Genomic DNA, 17,267 nt, shown 5'->3' on the forward strand with positions numbered 1-17,267 from the left:
TTCATGATCTGTTGCAGATATTTGTTATAATCTAGTACCATGAACTTCACCACTTATCTTATCGACAAACTGCATAAAATGAGCGAGTAACTTTTTTTGAGTCAATAATGTTTCCTGTATTCGTACACTACCCAAACCATTTCATGTTTTCCAATGAAAAGTCACTTTTATTCATGTGCTAATATAATTTCACAAGGGTTTCTTTCGACACAATTAGCTAACGCAATGTAGCATTAGAACACAGGAGTGATGGTTGCTGGAAATGTTCCTCTGTATGTCGATATTCCATTAAAAATCATCCGTTTACAGCTAGAATAGTCATTTACCACATTAACAATGTCGAGACTGTATTTCTGATTTATTTCATGCCATTTTCATTGAAAAAAATCTGCTTTTCGTTCAAAAATAAGAATATTTCTAAGTGACCCCAAACTTTTGGAATGGTAGTGTATATTTTTGACAGCCTCCAATGTTGAAGATCTTCGAGGTATTTTATTTCTTTTCTTTTCTTTTTCCTGCAGTGGCTCCTAAATTTGAAAGCATCATGGAGGATGTGGATGTGCATGTTGGGGAGATGTCCCGTCTGGCTGTTGTTGTTGAAGGAAAACCGGATCCAGATATTCTGTGGTATAAGGTACGACACCCAGAGCACACCAATTATGACCTAAATGTAAGCAGCAGCTACTTAAACTTTACTTTTCAGATCCAATGCCTATGTAGCTAATTGTCATACTCGATCGGTCTGTTGCAGGATCACGAGCTTCTTTCCGAGAGCAGCCACTTCACGTTTGTGTACGACGACCCAGAATATTCCCTCGTTGTCCTCAACGCTCAGCCCGATCACTCTGGTGTTTACACCTGCACTGCAAAGAACCTGGCCGGCTCCAACTCCTGCAAGGCTGAGCTCACAGTTCACACAGGTCTGACAAAACATCAACACCACCACAAACATACGCTGGAATACACAGTAAAACTCAGTGTGTGATAAGAATTTAAAAGAACGAACAGATGTTTTTTTTTTTTTTCCATTTACTGGTGCAGTTCACCATCTAGTTAAGATTATATCCATTTGCTGTTGCAGAGCACACCAGTATAAGCTAGTTGTTGTTTAAAATTGCGCCTCTAAATCTGCACCATATGGGCGGGACCACAAGGTGTTTTGAAACTACAATATGAAACCATCTGTCGCTATCTGGCACGCACTTCCAGCCAAACATGCACTATGTTGATGCTCCCTGCAGAGCGAAAGGAGGCAGCGGAGCCAATGGAGGACGAGGGGACCATTCTGAGGAAGATGAGGCGTTTGACGGATTACTATGATATCCACAAAGAGATAGGGAGGTGAGTGTGTCACTGCATCCCTTCAGACAGCGGGGACGCTAATGGCTGTTTGAGCGTCAGGGTCGGCGGTGGAGGGAGGTGGAGCAGCTGCACCTGCTTAACAACTCAGACAGAAGCGACAGATGAGTCACCGGGCCTGAGTGGAGTGAATGCACGAGCCGACAGATAATTTGTTTTGGTCTGTCTTGGCGGAGACGTGCATTTACTGAGAACCGAAGAGCCGCTGGAATGGCAGGAGAGGCAGATAAGGAAATCTGTTTTGCGGAACAACAAACTGAGAAATGAAATTCCGAATCTGATTTGTTCCATCAAACATCATAGAAAGACGCCAAGGAGACTGAAAGTTAATTATGTAATGGCAGCGTCTCTCTAATATCCTTGCGAAAATGAAGGCATTAATAAGTTCAAAGGAAAGGGCACAGCGAACCGTAATCATTTAGTTTGATCTACTGTTCTCTGCCTCTATTCTTGAATCTATACTAAATGCATATATTTTACTTATTTTGCCGTCTGTGTATGTCCACATCAATTTTATCTTTAATATAAACTGTGATTTGTAGCAGAATACACATTTCTCAACATCCTGTGTTGCCCCTTTCCATTTACTTTTCATCCATCAAAGGCCTGCTTTCTTTGAACAGAACCATCCAGCAGCCTCAGACGTTCTCTAAAATGATGTATGTATTCATTTCAGCTGTGCAATGTCGTGTAAACAACATTCATACAAACTTTCCTGTCCATTCTGATCCTCAATCCTCTGTGCAGTGATGTCACATACATCATGGAGAGCTCACAGCTCATTTCACACTGCAGATGGCGACCCAATGTATGAGGAAGTAGTCCCAGTTGTGTGCATACTGCATGAAACATTTTGTAGTATGTACCTAAAGTCAAAAGAAAAAATGTGATTTTGGAACACAGCCAAAGTAACCTATGTTGAGTTTCATGTGGCTCTCTGTACGTTTACTCCTAAAATGCTCAAACTGGCATCAATGCATTATTACATTTGGGTCAATGAAAGCAGCAAAAATGTCAACTATGTTACAAAAAGTCCCACAATTATATATTGACCCATTAGAATTATGCCGTATTATTGCAGGGACGGTTGTAATCAGCTTACCACAGTTAAAGGTGACCACAGAATCTTGGGAGCAAGTTTCATTTATCCCCAATAGTCTAGTCGTGAATCTTGCTGCTGTATTTATGGCCTCCACCTCATTGAATGCTGCTACATTCAGCTGTGAGTGTCTTTACAAACAGGTTCACTGGGTTATCTCTAATCGATGTGAATGCGGCTGGAAAAAAAAGATCCTGAAACAATAGCTGTATGTCGATTTCTGCCATGAAGCGTTATCCACCAAACTTCCATGATAACCGCATCAACAAAAAAGGCACTCTGAGAGCACAGCACTTCGCCAAGGCTGCTCAGTCATTGGTTGATTTCTGACGGATGAAACCTTAAAAAAATTGTGGTACAAAGTGGTGAATTTGTTGTAGGATCACAATCATGTGATGCCATGCCGCTATGTTGCAATGCTACAGAAATCTTTAGCAAATCTTTGGATCCAGACTATAAGCCGCATCACTGTCAAAGTCTAATCACTTGGTCCTTACATCATTTCTGAGCTTCCCTGAAGATTTCATCCAAATCAGTGAATCCATTTTTGAGTGATGTTGCGAACAAACAGACAGACACACAAACCAACGCTAATTGTCACATAACTGTGCCACGTTCCTTGGTTGAGTAATAATGAAACTCCTCTTGAGTATTCTTGATTGTTGTTTTGATGTCTTATCTTGTCAATAACAACCAGCAACAGTATGCTTGTATCTAACCAGTGCTGTTCTGTGTGTGCAGAGGGGCCTACTCTTATGTGAAAAGAGTGACGCACAAGAAGGGGAAGGCCGAGTTTGCTGCCAAATTCATTTCTGCTCGACGAAAAAGGAAGGCTTTGGCCCTCAGAGAGATGGATCTGCTGTCTGAGCTGGACAACGAGAGGATTGTCTATTTTCACGATGCTTTTGAGAAGAAGAACATGGTGGTGCTCATCACTGAGCTGTATCCTTCCATTTCACTTTCAGTGATGGGGGAAAAAGTTTCATATCTTCATCTGTAATGTACTTTACACAGAATTTCAATGAGGGAACAAATGTTCACATTTTGGAGTGTACTTTTCCTGCAGTAATCTTTCAAATTTTATCTGCTTCATTGTCAGGCAGAAGTGCACTTAGATGCATCTCAAGGACAAGATCCAAAGCATTAATCCTAATGTCTTCTTCAGTCCCCTGGAGGCATGAATGAAGCAGCCCAGCTTTCTCTCTGACTCATCACTGCTGAGTGGAATTAGCAAGAGATAGGATGTGTGGGAGTTTTGCTCATTTATAATTCATTTCTCATGCACCTACCATTTGGACGCTGCAGTCGAGTCGCAGCTCCGTTCTTTTTCCTCAACTGTGGCGTGAAGATGTCACGAGGAGCTGCTGGAGAGAATGGCCAGGAAAACCGCAGTCATGGAACTGGAGGTTTGTGTCTCCCGCTGGCTGCAGTGCGTTCTCATTATGCAACATGACTTTATAGCTCGTTCCCTGATGTCTCATGTACAGATCCGCAGCAGTGTTCAGCAGGTTCTGGAGGGTCTTCGTTATCTGCACCAAAAAAGCATCGCCCACCTCGATATAAAGGTACCTGTCCATCCCAAACGCACCCCCTGTATGTAAACAACCCTGTGCAAAAGATGTTCTTCCATAAGTAGCTCACTTTGTGTTTTTGTTCACCTCCTGCAGCCAGAAAACATTTTAATGTCCAGCCCGGGGAGCGACCACATCCGAATTTGTGACTTTGGAAACGCCATAAAACTGGAGGCTTCAGAGGAGCACTACAGCAAGTACGGCACGCCGGAATATGTTGCACCAGAGATTGTTAACCAAACTCCTGTTACCACGGCAACAGACATATGGTGAGCCACCTGTTCTCCTGCAAGGAGAAGTGATTACGCACTGCAGGCTCTGCTATCTGCAACTAAATCAAATCTCTGTCTTTTGTGTGCCTTCATGATGTTCCTCAAACTCACTCGGCCGTCTCACTCCGCCACAGGCCTGTCGGTGTCATCACTTATCTCTGGTACGCTTCGAGCTTTGTTGAATACATATATTGAAACAAAACAAGAACAAAACCTTATCTGCTTTGCTTGTAATGATTTTCCTTCTTATGTAGCCTGACTGGTGTGTCTCCTTTTGCTGGTGAGAACGACCGAGCCACCGCTTTAAACATCCGGAACTACAACGTGGCGTTTGAGGAGAGCATGTTTTCTGACCTCTGCAAAGAAGCAAAGGGATTCGTCATCAAGCTTCTGGTGGTGGACAGACTGTAAGCACCTTATTCACCACAAACATACTGTATGGAAACACATTTAGTGTGATAAGCCAAAGTTCCAGTCATAGTTTAACCCTCTGAAGCCAAGATTGTTTCTGTTTATGGGCTCCTGACACTTTTTTCCTCACTGTGGCCTCATTTTTCACTGTACTTTAAAATCTTGCACCTCTATGGAAACAGAGCAACCATGACTAGAAGCAGAAAGAATTCAGACTTGTCTTTTCTGCAGTATGACACAGATAAATGCCATAAAAGATAAAAAAGAAAACAAAAGTTGAATTTGTTTGATTTTTTTACTTTATGAAACTCAATATTTCAGTGATCATGTACAATGTTTACTGGTATAAACTCCTGTATTACACTTGTTGGTAACTCTCCTGGGTAGCTATGTGTACCCAAGAGTGTTACCAACACTGTGACTTTACACACAACTGATGCTTTACTCATTGCATTTTTAATTTCCTCCTCTCCTCCCCTGAGTTTTTGTCATGTGACTGTCGGTTGCAGCTGTCAATGCACTGAGGAGTTCAGGATTTTATTTAATTTTTTTACAGAATCTGATTAGTGTTTTAATTAAGACATAAAAGATGTTGTGATTTTGGTGAAATACTTTCATTTTAAGCTTGGATTTTGATCATTAAGCAGAAACCTAATGTGATTGATAAGTAGTTACAGTTTTTCATTCAGATAAGTGGTGTCATTTTTTTTTTCAAAAACAATGTGCCTTTCAAACCCGCCGACAGGTTTTGTGGTTCAATGGATTGAATGTGTCTGAACGGTAATATGTTCCTTCATTTCTTCCCCCCTTTAGGAGGCCCAGTGCTGTTGAATGTCTTCGGCATCCTTGGTTCAAGGTGAGCTACCATTTAGAAAATCGACCATCCTGATGCAGACTTTGATTGTGTTGTAGGATTTATTTATATCTCAACTAAGGTTAATGGTGACTCCTCTCTCTTTGTCTTGCAGTCACCAACAAATAAAAACATCAGCACGGCTATGCTGAAGCAGGTTTTGTCTAGACGACGATGGCAGGTAAGGCATTGGGATGATGAACTGGCTGACACATATTTAATATATGGAAATCAAAGACTCAGACACATAAAGACACCAAAAGTGATTGATGAAGCCGAGACCTGAGCTTTTATATACCAGAATAACTCTAACATGACGCAGAATAGTCCCACATTCTTAAAAAGATTTCTGAAAGGAAAAATAGACGCAGTCTGCTTTTACATTACGACCTAAACCACAGTCTGTCTGATAAAAAGATCCCACTAAATTTGATTAAATCAGTTCCTGCAGCCAATTTAATTTGTCCAAGGAAATTATTTTACTGCAATAGGACATTATAATCTAATAAAACCTCTCTCTCTCTGCAGTCATATTGAGGTTTTTTGCAGCTGAGAGAAGGTTTAGGCTCAGACGACTGAAGTCTGTCAGTAATGTGAAATAGAAGGTAAAACCATAGTCAATGTTGCCCTCTGTGTTTACACTCTCACACCAAAGTTGATTTGTCTTCTCATAAGATTCCAACTGTTTTCAGTATGGAAGTGTTTTTTGACTTTGACTGAATACCTTAATTAAAAAACAAAAGTAGGAAAATTAAATAAACTGACATTGTCCTGTATTTATTTTATTCAGCGTTCCCTTATCAACTACAAATCGAAGATGGTGATGCGATCCATCCCAGAGCTCCTGAATGATTCATGCAGCCACGTCTCCATCGCCGTGGCCCGGCATTTAAAAGAAGGCTCGCCTCCAGCCTCCTCCTCCTCTGATTCAGATGCAGATGTGGATGAGCTTCCCTTCATTCCTATGCCGCTGTCCATGGTCTTCTCAGGGTCCAGGGTCTCCCTTAACGAGATCCCAGGGGATGAGGATGTCAGTGGATGGCCCGGTGTGTGCGCTGATCGGACGAGGAAGCTGAACAACGTGGATGTAGTAGGTACTAGAGGAGGGGCTGGAAAAAGGCTTACGGATGAAGAAAAATCCCCAGATGAGGAGAAAATGGAGAAAACAAAACGAGCACCGCTTAAAAAAGGCTCAAGTGTGGAGCTGGATGAATCGCAGACCAAATCCAGGCGGGCGACCATGAGGAGAGGCAGCTCTGCTGACTCAGCACTGCTTCTGCACATTGACCCAGAAGAGGGAAATGCAGATGAGGATTCGGAAGCAAGTAACAAGAGCCTGAAAAAGGCTGTTTCCATGGAACTACCCAATCGCAGCCCGAGCCCCGGGGCTACAAAGTTAAGCCAGGAGGATTATGCCCTAAAACTGGAACTGATGAGACAGCGGCTGCTCAGGGGAGGAAATGTGGATAAAAAGATGAGTGGCTTGCGAGGACCGCTGTTTGAAACTCTTGGCATGGAAGATGAGAGGCAGACGGGGTCTCTGGATCGGAATCTAAGGAGATCCAGAGCAGGACCTTCAACACTCACCAGAGCGGCATCTTCTGACAATACTGTAGACGACACTCCCAAGACCAAAGTTTTCTGTAAAAGCGCCTCCTTCACTCAGGGCGATTCAGAGCCCATGCCCCTACACCGCCGGTTTGGAGCCCCCTTAGAGATCCCCTCTATGGGCAATGGTAGCATAGAAGGTAAGAAGCTCCAAGAGGCAACGTCAATGTCTGCGCTAACAGAACAAACAACACTGGAGTCTTCAGAGAGGACCTCCTTTGTTCTTCCAGCGTCAGGAAGACCAGAGCAGCAGCAAAAGCAGAACAATGTGAAAGTACATGAGGACGTAACAGAGAAAAGGACCAACCCCCAACTTGAAAAGGCAGATAAAATAGAATCTGAGTCTCAGTCCCCTTCAGTTATTACTCCTATAATTGTAATAGAGGAGGAAGATGACGAAGAAGAGAGAATCGACGATCAGGTGTTGCATGTTAATGAAAAAGAAACTAAAGGCAATGAGAAAACGCCACAGAATAGGAAACCATCCCCCGACAAGGCCCAATCCAAAGATCCTACAGTGAGGACAACAACAGATGCATCTACGTTACCTGAACATGCAGCAGTGTTTGCCAAAGTAGCACCTGCTGATCGATCTCCTGCCTCTGTTTCCTCCACATCCAACCCTGATCTTGCCATCCCTCGCCAGCCGCTGCTCAGAACAGACATCAAAGACATCGACTCAGAGGAGGTGTTTGAAGCCAGGTTTAAGAAACGGGAGTCCTCGTTGACCCGCGGCCTCCGGAAACTTACCCGAAACAAATCAGAGGAGAAATCCCCGGTATTGAGCCGAAAAGCGGCCGAGGGGAGCGAAGAGGTTTATCGACCTGGGCCGAGAGGGGCCCCTCTGGAAATGGTATCCAAAGGACTTCAGGAGAAATCCAAGTCCGTTCAAGATCTAAGAAGTGAAGATCAGGAACCAGGCCTTGGTCTGATTGGTAGGTGGTCGCTGAGGGCAAAGAGGTCAACATCCACTGAGAAGAAAGGTGAGAAGCCCAAAGAGGAAAAGCAACAGAATGCGCAGGAAAGTGCAGCCAGCAAGAGGGTTTCCTGGGCCATCGGTCGCAGTAAGTCTCTGGATACGAAGGAGCTGAACAGTGCCCAGAGGCAGCTGGAAGAGAGGGAGCATAGAAAGGCTGATGAGTCATCGGTTTCTGCTATGAGACGCAAGTTTGAGTCCAAAGTGGCAGGAATCTCTGCGAGAATAAGGACTCAGTCAGAGGAGAGGAAGGATAAAGACTCTGTGGGGAGTCAGAAAGATTTAAATAAGGTCATGGACTCTCCCGTCGTGGCAATACGAAATAAGTTTGAGAACAAAGTGGCAGGAATCTCTACGAAACTCCGCAGTCAGTCTGAAGAGAGATTAGGAGATGGAGAGGGAAAGACCACGCCACTGTTTACCCGCCACCGTCATTCCCAGTCTGAGGGCCGTGGACTCAAAGGAATGGGAATCCCTGAGAACCAGCTGGCAAAACAGACCTGCGGCGCTACATCCAAGGAATCCGTCGAATCCACATCAAGCATCCAGTCCGAGAAGGCCTCAGAAAGTGACAGGAGGTCACGATGGGACAGGTGGGGTCTGACAAGAAGCAAGAAAGACAAAACTCCTTCCCAGTCTGATCTGCCCTCAGCCGTCCCCAAAGAGGAAGGTCTGACTAAAAGCCAAAAATTCATCCGCTCAGCTTCAGACTTTGCTCCGGTGTTCCACATCAAACTGAAGGACCACGTCTTACTAGAGGGCGAACCGGTCACTCTGAGCTGCCTTCCAGCTGGAAGTCCACATCCAGAGATCACATGGATGAAAGGTAACTTCCGTTCTAGCAGCGTTAGACTTGTTGAACGCACAGCTGTCCAACACTGCAGCTCATTTCCTGACATCTTTGTGTTCCAGATCGTAAACCGTTGGAGGTGGACGACAGAATGAGCCTGGTCTCCCACCCAGACGGCAGGCAGCTCCTTATGATCATGAAGTCCAGCCACAGGGATGCTGGAGTTTATGAATGTGTGGCCACCAACCCCATCGCTACCATCACCACCTCCTGCACACTCTCCATAGCCTGTAAGCAGCTTGTTTGTAGTGAATCTGCAGAATGGAGACGATGCAATAGGGATGGGAACTCATTAATGTTGGCACGACAAATTACAACATAAAGTAACAGAAGAGCTACTGTTCACGCCTTTCACAGACATTCATAATGTGATTTATTTTACATTATTGAGTTTTAATTGCAGTGAGAATGGGTTGAATATTAACACAACTCATGAATATTAATGTCAACTTTTACAGTCGATTGACTTAATGGATTTTGGGCTTTTCTCGCGTTCGTCATCTAATCAGAACAAATGATGTTTCCTGCAGTTGTGTCGAGAATGTTTGAAATCAGCTGTATCGAGAGCATCCAGTCAGGCCTTTGCACACTGAGGGTACAATGTATTTAAATTCCTCTGCTCACAAACACACCGATAATAATGAGACCTCTGTGGAAAATATATTTCTCAGATGTCAGCTGCAGTCGATTTGTTATAGCTCTGGACGTGTAGTATTACTTAATCTCAGCACTAATGCCGGCTATCAGCAGATAATCTATTAGCAGTGTGGAAAATATTTCAGACAGCTTATCTCTCCTGAAGCGTTTTCTCCAGTGTGAGCTTTATGGGTAATGCGCTGTGAAATTGGGAGCAACACTATTTGTGTCACATTTGGTTTAACGGCAAAACTCAGGCCAGATTTCAGAAAATGAAGAGCCTGTTTTATTTAAATATATGGTGTGTCACCTGTTGCAACAGCAGAATTGTAATGAGTCGACATAATGACATTCTAAACACACAGTGAAGGTGAAATGTGCAGTCTGTGAGCAAAAGAAGAGCAAATGCTGAGCAAGAAAAGCATTCAGAGAGCACTCGACCAAGACTGCCCAGTTGTTGTATCATTCCCGATGACTGAAATCATCATAGAATGTGGCCTTTTAATATATGTATAATAATGTGTAATATTATACCCACAAACAAAATGACCTTGAACTGAGCAAAGGCGTGTGTTATACATGTGTTTGTTATGTATTGATACCAAATCACATGACCTAAGTATGCAGTGGGCAGTCGGAATTTATGGGGCTCGTGAACACCCCCACAATTTATTCAGTTGTTTTATGTATCATTTACATGGGATGAGTCCCGAGAAGTCTGTAGTGGTTGATTTATAGTAGGATCGCAGTCAAGTGATCATCATCAGGCAGCTCACTTAGTGCTCACATGTTGCCATAGTTACAGTAACGCTGTGTCGCTGTCTCGCAATGATACAGAAATCTTGAACAAATCCGTGGATCCGGTCTATAAGCTTGTGTCACAAACCCACGCTGTCTGTCACATAATTCTGCCAAGACTCCGCCTCCTTGGCAGAGAAAAAGAAAATAATTGCAGTTAAACAGAGAAACATCCCATGAATGGCCTCTCAGTCACAACGAGGTGGACAGAACTAGTGTTTTTTACCGAATGTGGTTAGTGGAGACATTTTATTTTTGGTAATTTCTACATGAGACATGTAGAATAGTGATTGTGATGAAATGTCATAGTTTTAAGCTTCCATTTGGATATTTTTGCCCTGAATTCTACAACCCATAACTCTTTCTTTTTGGTTATACATTTTCTACTCAAATATTATGACATTCAAGCTCTCAAATCTAATTTTGATACAGAATTCAGTTTTAAGGAGTTTTATCAATAACCAGAGAGGGACCTTTAATCCAAGCCACTGTATGTACTGTTCACTCACACAGAGAAGTATAGTTTGCTGCACATGCTAGTAAAACCATAACTGCACAACCTCTTGTAGTCAAACTTGTAAAATCACCTGTAGAACCATATACACAACACAGTTAAAACCCTCAATTCACTTACTGAAATCTTCATTTTAGAGTTTTTACAGCTTGCAGTTTGTCCACAGTCCTCTACTGGCCGCCAGAAGAAGCTGCTGTGGTTTCCTCCAGCCCTTGTTTTACCGTCCATGCCCATCTGATTAATTATTTTCCCTCGTCTTCCTCCAGGTATCCCGAAGCGACCAGGAACCCCTGAAGTTCCTCAAACGTACAACAACACAGCTCTGGTGCTGTGGAAGCCTGCAGACACGAAATCCCCCTGCAAGTACACTCTGGAAAGAAAAACAGAAGGTGAGCGAGAGCTGATATTATCTTTTCATCATTATCTGCTTTTAAACTAGATTCCCAGTGCGTACTATTGTAACCATGATGTCCCACATGAGGGAAAAGTGAAACTGAGGTCTCAGTCTCTGAGGAGGTAACGCTGTTTGAAGAACTCAGGCCGAGTGTGGCTTTGTGGCGCCCGTAGAGAAAACTCCGGGGAAATAAGCCTCCCAATCCACAGACACCACTTAGACAGAATGAGTCAGTCGACGAGGGAGAAGCGGCTGCACCAGGCTGCATGAATCATCTGTATCTCATAATGTGCTGTGAGAAAATGAAGTCGCACAAATTTGGAATAGCAGAATTTGTGAGTGATTATTGAACTTTTTAGCGTGATAGGTTAAATTCTGGCCTTGTCGCATCATTCTCAATTTAATCTTTAATGTAGGTGCTCACAAAATACTGTGACTGATTTACATTTTAATTGGGGTCGGATTATTTTCCAGCAGGCCAACAGAATGCTGATTTTTCAGTTTGTGAGCCTACCAATGCTGCTACCTGGTGGTCAGCAGCTGAATTGCAACCAGGTGTTTGTCATTGCTATGCTGCACCTGGATGACAAAAAAGGTTTGTGATTTTGACTGCCAACTGCTTTTACTGTCTGTGTTGGTTTTGGGGCAGTATTGGTGCTAAAATGTGTGAAAACGGTTCCCGTAATCACTTCATACAACTCAAAATGTGTCACTTGTTTGTTCCAGTTTGGACTGTTTAATGCTGAAAGTGATAGTGTGGGTCTGACCTGGTTAGGTTGGTGTTCTTATTCCTTCAGACATGAATCTAACACACTCAGATGATGGTTTAACGAAGACAAATCCGTGTCTAAAATAGGATAAAGAGGACAAAAGAGACAACAGAAATCTGTTTTATTTACTCATTTCTCCTAGCCTAGCCATGCTACACCCATGTTTCTGATGGCACAAGGGTCTAGGGCCGCTCGACAGGGAGGGAGGCGGGCTAAAAGGTTGTCTATCAAATCCCTCTGCAGCAATTGGGTAGGTATACAACCAATCAACGCAACGAATAGGCTGACGTAGTTCCGAGAGCACCGGCGGATTGTGGCTAAGTCCCATTAGCTTCCCAACCAGCGGAGCCAACTGGTATATTAAGGATTTGCCATATCCCGTCGGCATAAGTCCAAATACGTCTTTCTTCTCAATGAAACACTTCAGTGCCGTCCTTTGTTTATCTTTCAAGTTGAATTTTAGCTTCAAATCTTTAAGGGCTGTGGCCAAAGCCGAGTCGAAAGATAACTGTTTATTGTGCGCCGGTTGTTTCTGTCAGAATCGTCGCGCCTCTGTCGTCACTTCGTTACGCCCGCCTTCTGACTCTACACTTCATGGTGATTGGTCCGGCCAGTTTTAGGAGAATCCAGCCTCGTGCCTTATGGAGGGTAACTCGACCCACCCTGGCAGAGAATTAAATTCGTTGCCGTGGGTTGTCTAGCACGGCTAGGCTAGATTTCTCCCACAAGGATCATCAATTTTCAATTTTGGTGTAAAATATGTCCAAATACACTACTGTTCAAAGGTTTGGGGTCACCCAGGCTATTTCATGTTTTCCTTGAAAACTCACACTTTTATTCATGTGCTGACATAAATGTACAAGGGTTTTCTAATCATCAATTAGCCTTTCAACACCATTAGCTAACACAATGTAGCATTAGAACACAGGAGTGATGGCTGCTGGAAATGTTCCTCTGTACTCCTATGTAGATATTACATTAAAAATCAGCCGTTTCCAGCTAGAATAGTAATTTACCACATTGACAATGTCTAGACTGTATTTCTGATTTATTAAATGTTAACTACATTGAAAAAAAATGCTTTTCTTTCAAAAAATAAGGACGTTTCTAAGGCCCTCAGCTCTTCACTGAACACCTTTGCACTTGACAGACTGCAAAAAATAAAAAAAATCCTATTATGTCTGCACTGCCTGTAGACACCACAGTCCAATTATCACACTTGAACTTGTTTTATGGCTCTTATCCAGGTTTTTTTTCTCCTGACTAGATCGTTGCTCGTGTTGTATCTACTCTCAGATGGACGTTGTTTTGGGAAAAAAAAACGTCTGCTAAATTAAATTGCAGAATTGTGGACCCCAAACTTTTGAACAGTAGTGTACGTTTGGTTTGTTGTTCTGTGCATAAAGTTAGCTGCGCCATCAAATAAAGCTCACTCTGCTTCCTGTCTGTCCTGCAGGTGATTCCAGCTGGTTAACTGTGGCCACCGGAGTGGCCGACTGCTACTACAATGTCACCGACCTGCCAGCAGGGGGCGCCTTCCGGTTCAGAGTCTGTTGTGTGAACAAGGCTGGCCAGGGACCCTACAGCAACACGTCTGCTACAGTCAGCCTGGACTCTACAGGTGAGTCAGCGTTACAGGAAGTCATCACATCGATGGAAAGCAATGTATACTGAAGCATAACGAAGACTTATCATGAACAGTGTGGCACAAAGTCTATTAACAATGTAAACGAACAGAAAAGGAAAGCTATATTTGTAGCAATAATGATTTAAAAGCAGCTCTTTTAATTAACATACTGAGTGAGTCCTGGATTTATTTCGTCTATTCTCAGATGTTGGACCTTTGCCTGCCGTCGCCGTCGTAAAGACGGTCCCACCTGTACCAGGAGTGACCTCCTCGGTGACCGTCTCTCCACTCAAACCCGTCCAGAACAACACTCTCAAGACCACCGTCTCCATGATCACCTCCACGTCCTCTCCCCCAAAAGATGCTGCAGTCTCTCCATCCTCTCCAGCTGAAAGCCCAACAAAAACCGAGGATGCTCCGAAAATCAGCTCCACTCTTCCTTCTTCGCCCACAGTCAAAGCCCCTCCACCCTTTGTCCTCCCCAAACCCCAGAGTCCGGTGAACGTGGTGACCCCAATGACCCAGACCCCACCCGTTTCACCTCCGCCTCTTCTTGTAACTCCACCTTTAACTCCCACCAAGCCGGTTGTGGTGTCGGTGCCCTCGTACGTCCCCACGTCCACCGCCACAGCTCGGGTAGCCCCCTCTCCAGTGTCCTGCTCCCCCCGGTCCTGCAGACCTCCAGCCTCAGCCCCATCGGTGAAGGAGCCTCTACACCCAGCAGAGGGACCCCGTCAGGACGAGCGACACCCTCCACTGCTCTGCGACAAGGAGTTCCTCAGAAACCGTACACGTTCCTGGATGAGAAGGGCAGGTGAGACACATATGACCGGTCTGTTTATGAAACATGTAGAACCCACCGTTACAATGACTTGTAGTAATAGCTTTTATGTCATATTTTCAGGGGGCGGTTTGGAGTCGTCCGGGAATGCCGAGAAAACGCGACGGGTAAAATCTACATGGCGAAGATCATCCCCTACAGCCAGGAGAACAAGCAGGAGATCCTGAAGGAGTACGAAATCCTTAAGTCCCTTCACAACGAGAGAGTCATGGCTCTGCACGAAGCCTACGTCACGCCGAGATACCTGGTGCTGGTGGCCGAATACTGCACCGGCAAAGAGCTGCTGTACAGCCTCATAGACAGGTAGGACGCCGGGAACATACCCAAGACTGACATACCGGCTTAGATAATGAAGTATTTCTGATTCTAAAAGAACATGTCCTCATTACACACTGAGAAAAACTCATTTTGAAGTCATTTTGCACTGAAAAATGAACCACAGTGAGGAAAAACCCCAGAAACTGTTTCACTGTGTTCACGTAGCATTTATTTGAACATTTGAAAACCTTCTTTTTCACCCACTAAAGGTTCCGTTACTCCGAGGACGACGTGGCCGGCTACCTGGTCCAGATTCTGCAGGGAGTCGAGTACCTCCACAGCCGCCGTGTCCTCCACCTGGACCTCAAGCCCGACAACATCTTGGTGACGAACCTCAACGCCGTCAAGATCGTGGACTTTGGCAGCGCTCAGACCTTCAACCCCCTCAACCTGAAACAGCAGGAGTCAGGAGCAGGAACGCTGGAGTACATGGGTGAGCAGAAGGACCACAAATCATGACGGCTAACGTGGGTTCATGGAAGTGATGTCAAGTCAACACAGATCCACTGTCACAGCAGCAATCTTTCATTTCTCAACATTTTCCGTCTCTTGATCAATGCGTTGCAGCTCCTGAGATGGTGAAAGGTGAAGTGGTCGGTCCTCCTGCAGATATCTGGACTGTCGGAGTTGTCGCCTACATCATGTAAGTTTCTTAAAATCCTCTTCATCAGAGAAACTGTAAATTCTGAAAAATCAAACGTTACCCTTTACGCTAACATTTTAGACATTAAAATTTTAGTTCTCCATTTTGCCCTCTACCCTTTAGATGCTTAATGTGTATATTGCAAAATAAAATGAATTCTGGAATTAACCTCTCTGAATGTTTCTGTCTGTGTCTTCATCCAGGCTCAGCGGCCGGCTGCCCTTCGAAGATAAAGACTCCCAACTTGTAGAATCGAAAATCCTGATGGCCAAGTTTGAACCAACAAAACTGTACTCAAATGTGTCCCAAAGTGCCTCCGCCTTTCTCAAGAAGATGCTGAGCAGTTACCCATGGTGACTGTTGGCAAAAGTTGAACATAAAACCACAGTCGGAGAGAAAATAAGGTGAAATGCTGAACCCTGTATTTGTGCGTTTGCTTTCAGGGCCCGTCCGACCACACGGGACTGCTTCACCCAGGCCTGGCTGCAGGACTCCTACCTGATGAAGCTCCGGAGACAGACGCTGACCTTCACCTCCGGCCGGCTCAAGGAGTTCCTGGTGGAGCAGCAATGCCGTCGCACAGACAGCGCCACCAAGCACAAGGTGCTGCTGAGAACCTACCAGAGCTCCCCTCAGTCCCCGGCGTCCGGGCCGGCACCGCACGTTCCCAGCACCAAGTGAGGCGGCGGGGATAAATGCAGCACCAGACGTGAGCTTGAGGAGTCGGATCTGGCCAGAAGAAAGCGAAACGACGACTGTTTGCGTCTCCTGTGTGACCCGCTGCTGCATGACCAATGTCGGCCTGCCCAGAGAGGCTAAACGCACCGGGGGGGACAGGAGACAGCTGGATAGAGCAGAAACACACAGGAGGCCATGCTCTTCTGGGATAATTCAAGATTCAAACGCGCTGGGATTCTGAGAAGAAACAAAACTCCACATCCCAGAAAGCGAGGAGAAGCGATGTGTAAAAACTGTTCATCCAATGGAAGGACACGGGATGTTCTTTGTTTTCCTTTGATTGCACAATTTCTCAGTCGCATTGTGAATTCTGAAATTGCACATTCATGTTTGGTTTAGGTAAACATCCACTCTGCACGATCAGCCTGGAACATGCGTGTCGTTAGCTCTCGTTCATGTCACTGAACTTAGTAGTAAACAACTCATGTGAATGTACCATGATTTAAGCTGCTAACTTGTTTTTTGGTTTTTTTTTGCATTTAGGCACATTTTAAAACTCAAAACCAAAAATATCTTCTTTCTTTCTTTGGAAATTGTTTACTTTTTTCATGTTAATTTATTTGCATGTGTGTGTGGGTGCGTGTGGGTGTGTGTGTGCACGAGCATTTTGGATTCACTCTTCAAATTTGCATCAAAGCAAAAAAAAAAAAAAAAAAAGAAATCAATATAAGGAGTGTCTTTGTGATCGGTGTTAAGAGTCGCACAGTGAAAATGAACTATTTTAGGGTGAGCTAGGACTTTGTAGTACAACTTCTTGTTCCGTGGTCAACTCTTAACTGTAATACAACTATGGCAAGCAGTTTGTAATGTAGATAACGTCTCACTCAGTATTAGCCAGTCTAACGGCTGGTCAGGAGGCTCCAGATCAGCCTGTCAGTGCCTGAATCGGATTCTTATCCAAAATGTTGATCCTGTAAATGTGTCTCCACGACGGATGAATTATCTGGATAAAGCAAACATTTGATGACAACACGTGGACTTTTGCAGCA

General features: G+C 44.3%; 1 protein-coding gene across 1 annotated transcript in view; it reads left to right on the forward strand.

The window, feature by feature from the left end:
- Positions 1–14,873, forward strand: part of LOC110968255 (striated muscle preferentially expressed protein kinase-like) — a gene marked incomplete at its 5' end in the record, with an annotated part of 28,748 nt that extends 13,875 nt beyond the window's left edge. Inside the window, 17 exons of the mRNA XM_051942357.1 lie at positions 522–634; positions 752–920; positions 1,242–1,341; positions 3,200–3,400; positions 3,807–3,864; positions 3,946–4,023; positions 4,126–4,298; positions 4,436–4,462; positions 4,556–4,708; positions 5,526–5,568; positions 5,681–5,746; positions 6,356–8,975; positions 9,062–9,229; positions 11,214–11,336; positions 13,568–13,732; positions 13,944–14,552; positions 14,643–14,873. Of these exons, the coding sequence (XP_051798317.1) occupies positions 522–634; positions 752–920; positions 1,242–1,341; positions 3,200–3,400; positions 3,807–3,864; positions 3,946–4,023; positions 4,126–4,298; positions 4,436–4,462; positions 4,556–4,708; positions 5,526–5,568; positions 5,681–5,746; positions 6,356–8,975; positions 9,062–9,229; positions 11,214–11,336; positions 13,568–13,732; positions 13,944–14,552; positions 14,643–14,746 (4,970 nt within the window). The remainder of the gene's footprint in view (positions 1–521; positions 635–751; positions 921–1,241; positions 1,342–3,199; positions 3,401–3,806; positions 3,865–3,945; positions 4,024–4,125; positions 4,299–4,435; positions 4,463–4,555; positions 4,709–5,525; positions 5,569–5,680; positions 5,747–6,355; positions 8,976–9,061; positions 9,230–11,213; positions 11,337–13,567; positions 13,733–13,943; positions 14,553–14,642) is intronic.
- Positions 14,874–17,267: the final 2,394 nt, after the last annotated feature.

Source organism: Acanthochromis polyacanthus, chromosome 22 (assembly GCF_021347895.1).
Source record: "Acanthochromis polyacanthus isolate Apoly-LR-REF ecotype Palm Island chromosome 22, KAUST_Apoly_ChrSc, whole genome shotgun sequence".
NCBI lineage: Eukaryota > Metazoa > Chordata > Actinopteri > Pomacentridae > Acanthochromis > Acanthochromis polyacanthus.